Source organism: Onychomys torridus, chromosome 1 (genome assembly GCF_903995425.1).
Source record: "Onychomys torridus chromosome 1, mOncTor1.1, whole genome shotgun sequence".
Classification (NCBI taxonomy): Eukaryota; Metazoa; Chordata; class Mammalia; order Rodentia; family Cricetidae; genus Onychomys; species Onychomys torridus.
In genome coordinates this window covers 28,098,314-28,102,051 of record NC_050443.1, presented here as the reverse complement: position 1 = coordinate 28,102,051, position 3,738 = coordinate 28,098,314, and the positions used below count along the sequence as shown (strand labels likewise).

General features: G+C 51.3%; 1 protein-coding gene across 1 annotated transcript; it reads right to left on the bottom strand.

Moving 5' to 3' along the window:
• Window positions 1-772: 772 nt before the first annotated feature.
• LOC118574604 (androgen-binding protein homolog) lies at window positions 773-2,436 on the bottom strand. The gene is made up of 3 exons (XM_036175558.1): window positions 2,376-2,436; window positions 1,869-2,050; window positions 773-865 (listed from the first exon to the last, which is right to left on the bottom strand). Exons 1-3 carry the CDS (start codon window positions 2,434-2,436, stop codon window positions 773-775), a joined length of 336 nt encoding a protein of 111 aa, XP_036031451.1.
• Window positions 2,437-3,738: the final 1,302 nt, after the last annotated feature.

Genomic DNA, 3,738 nt, shown 5'->3' with positions numbered 1-3,738 from the left:
CATCTACTGAAATCTTCTTCCCCATTGAAGTCGTGTGTTTACCATTAACTTTTTTCTTTCTGAGGCAGGGTATTTCTATGTCGCCCTGGCTGTCCTGGAATTTGCTATGTAGACCAGGCTATGACAAATGGTGACTGTCACTAGCAGAGCAAGAGAATCTGATAAGCACCCCCCAGTCATCTTCTGAGACACTGCACTGTTCTGGACTGACCTGTAAGGAGCTAGCTGCCCTGAGATAAAGCCACGAGGCAGCAGCATAAGAGGTGAGTAGCTGTGCACCTCATTTCTGTCCTGCAGCCGGTGAAGACTGTGGCTGCTTGTGTGCTGTGTACCCTCAGACAACTCCTGTCTTACAGTCTCACAAGGCTGCAGTCAGCCTGGCATGCTGCTGGCAGATGCCTTTCACTCCAGCAATTGGGAGGCAGAGACAGAAGAATCTCTGTGAGTTCAAGGCCAGCCTGGTCTACACAGCAACAACAACAACAAAAAAAAAAGCTGCAATGGCTTTCTCGTGATCACCTGGACAGACAGTGACAGTCACCCTGCTCTGAATGCCCACATAGGTCAATTCTCTCACTGTGTCCCAGATCTGAAGAAGACATCCTATGATTCCTGCACAGCACAGAGACAGAAGGCAGAGAGCAGAGCTGCAGGTGTTTATTAAAATCAGCTTAACAGACTGGACGAGGAGGGGACAGGTGTCTGGATTCCAACTTCAGAAGGGAAACAGGGCAGGGCAGCAAGATGACACCAGATCAGTCATCATAGAACATTAGAGGGTAGTTTGGGAAAGGATTGTAGCGATTTTTTTGATGATGTCTTGGGTATAGTACTGCCTGCATTCTGCGCTGAAGACAATGGCTTCCTAGAAAACAAGAAGACAAAGAGGGGCAGAGGTGGTTACAGGCAAGGTGCAGACTTCAGCAGGGTACCCCAGTCACCCGTGCTGAGGCCTATCCTTATCCACAGGGAAGAAAATTCCTGCAGTGATTCAGCTCTCCAGCTACAGACTCTGGCCCAAGGGAGCTGCAGCTCATCCACAGCTGTCAGGAGCAAGGCTGAGAAGCCACCCTAGTCAGGCAGGATGAAGGGGAGAAGGTGCGTGAAGGCATGATGGGGGCTAGGTCAGGGGAGGAGCCAAGATAGCTGAGTATTTTGTTGATGTCCCATACCTGAGGACATCTGTCCAGCACATTGGCTGTATGGCTGTGTTATGCATACATCCCCTGTGGGTGTGGTAGAAATTCTTTTTTGGAGAGGGCTGTGGTTTTGCAGGACCTGACACTCAAAAGTACTTTGGGAAACAAAGAGCAAGAGAGGCACAGTCCAAAACACACATCTGTGTAATCCAGCTGTGCTTAGTGAGAGACAGAAGGGAGACAAGGAACAGCTGTGGTGAGCAGCTGCAGCCACTCCCTGGACGTGGGGGTGGCATCCAAGCCATGGAGGGAGGTTCTGGCTGAGGCTCTGAGGAGCCAGTGGCAGGAGGGCTCCATCTGAGACCGGGAGTAGAGTCAAGGGAGGCTCCAGAGAAGGTGACACTGGCCAGTAGAAGTTTCAGGCACCTCGCACAGAGCTGAGGTTGCCCTACCTGTGCAGAAACCACACCAAGGACTGTCCCGTGTCACTGCCTGTCCTGCTGTGGGTGAGAACCCCTGCTTACCCAGTGTGCAGGAGTGATTTGCAGGAACTTGTAAAGAACAGGCAGGATATGTACTAGGCATGCTGCATTGACATGTGAAAGCGTGGGTAAGGGTGTGAGTGCTCCATTCTCTATCCCCTGACACACATTACTGACTACACGGATCATTTGTACACAGCATTCTACCATATGCTGCATGAAAGTCTGGGGGTAGGGAGGAAGTTACCATAACTTTGATATCCAGAAATTTGCCCGTCAGTCCTCTCTCATTGTAGCATTCCTGGATTTTTTCAAAAGCCTCCCTCTCCTGGGCAGTAGGGTGAAAACTGGAAAGGAGGGTATTCAACAATGACTTGTTTCCAATGGCCACTCCACTAAAGATTTTGAAGAAAGGAAGGCATGCTTCGGCTGTAAATATAGAAGAACATCATTGAAGGAGCCCCATGCCGACAGAAGAAGAGCCTTGGGGACCTTCACATAAGTCCCACACATGACTCAGCTTCAACTGTGCCTGCAGCTAAGACCCAACATCACCACCACATCTCAGTCTCCCCATCCCACCCTCCCCAACTGTCACAGTCCAGAGCAGAAAGCTTTCAGGGTCTTCTGCAGGGCTCCAGGCCAGTGACCTCCCAGGGACCCCCTCCATCTGCCTCAGGGCACTGCTTAGAGATCTCTATGGAAGAGAGATGGGGTAAGCAAGGTCAGAAAGGCTATCTGTTCCCATTCTCACTTGTCTGGAAGCCCAGCTCCCCGGTCACCAGCAAGGCCAGCAGAAGCAGGGTCCCCTTCATGGTGCAGAGTGTGAAATGCTCTTCTCAAAGCAGATCCTTCTACCTTATGAACTACAGTCTCCATGAGCCAGTCCCACCCTCCATCCCACCCACCCCAACCCCGCCTCCCAGGAGTTCCAAATGCCTTTGGGCAAGAACCTGGCACCTATGGATGCCCTTCCCACTGCATGGGGGAGTGAGCATAGGGGTCCCTCCCACTCTGAAGAACAAATGGCTGGAGACATCCTGATGTCATCAGTTTTTCTGGACAAAAATGGTTGTGCCTTTGCCAAAGACAGTTAGAGCTGACCTTTCTAATCAGGCACAGGCTGAGCCAAATGTCCTGTTATCCTGGCCCCAACTGTCACCTCAGCTTCCTGGTCACACTCCTCCTTACCTTTCCTGACCCCAAGCATGTCCTCTTCAAGCTTGGAGGTAGAAACACAGGAATCAAGGGTTTCACTGTGGGCAGCCAACAGCCCACAACACTGACTGCATCTGCCTGAGTTCAGGATCTGAGCAGAGTGTGTGTATCTGGGGCCATACCTGGTCCCCTTGGACATCTTGGCTGCTGCAGCCTTTGAACTAGACCTCTGAGGACATGGGGCACCATCTGGGCTTTTAGTGACTCCCAGCCTGGGTCGCGTGGGTATCCTCAGGACAGGTGATGTTTGTGCACTACCAACCGCATCATGCTCTACACCCCCCTCCCTGCCACGGTAGCTCTTTCCTGTTGTCCTTCTCTTGTCCTTGTCTCCTCCACCAGTGAGCAGGTCTCCAAGAGGTTCCAACAGTACAGCCCATGAGGAGACAGGAGCAGCAGAGGGAGGGATCCATCCCTGTGCCATGAACTCTCCATTGTCACAGTCCCACAGGCTGTCTATAAACTAGAGTGCTCCACTGCCCACAGGCAGTGCAGTGTCTGTGGTCTGTCTCAAGTTCAAATCAACCTACCACCCTCAGAAAGTCTTTTGAGCACAAAGGAGCTGGGCATTGTGGGAAACATTCCTGGAGGCAGGAAGCTTGCAGGATGTGATGGCTAATCTTGATGGTAAACCTGAGTAGATTTAGAATCACCATAGAAAAAGATCTGGCTCTGTGGGAGTTTTCAGGCTAGGTTAACTGACGTGGGTGTCTGACTTTATGTGGCAGCATGGACCAGGGTCTTAGATGAGTGGAAAGGAGAAAGCAAGCTAGGCAGTCATGTCTCTGCATCCTGATTGTAGATGTGATCAACTGCATCGAGTTCCTGCACCGTGCCTACCCCACCATGATGGACTGTGTTTCTTCAAACTGTAAGCTCAAAGTTGCTTCTTCTCTGGT

Bases quoted from the DNA above. Each gene is read 5' to 3' on its own strand.
- LOC118574604 (XM_036175558.1), bottom strand. From the start codon at position 2,436: ATGAAGGGGACCCTGCTTCTGCTGGCCTTGCTGGTGACCGGGGAGCTG. The intron at 2,051-2,375 runs GTGAGAATGGGA...CTATATTTACAG, and splicing joins GGAGCTGGGCTTCCAGACAA to CCGAAGCATGCCTTCCTTTC. The intron at 866-1,868 runs GTAACTTCCTCC...CTTGTTTTCTAG, and splicing joins TTCTGGATATCAAAGTTATG to GAAGCCATTGTCTTCAGCGC.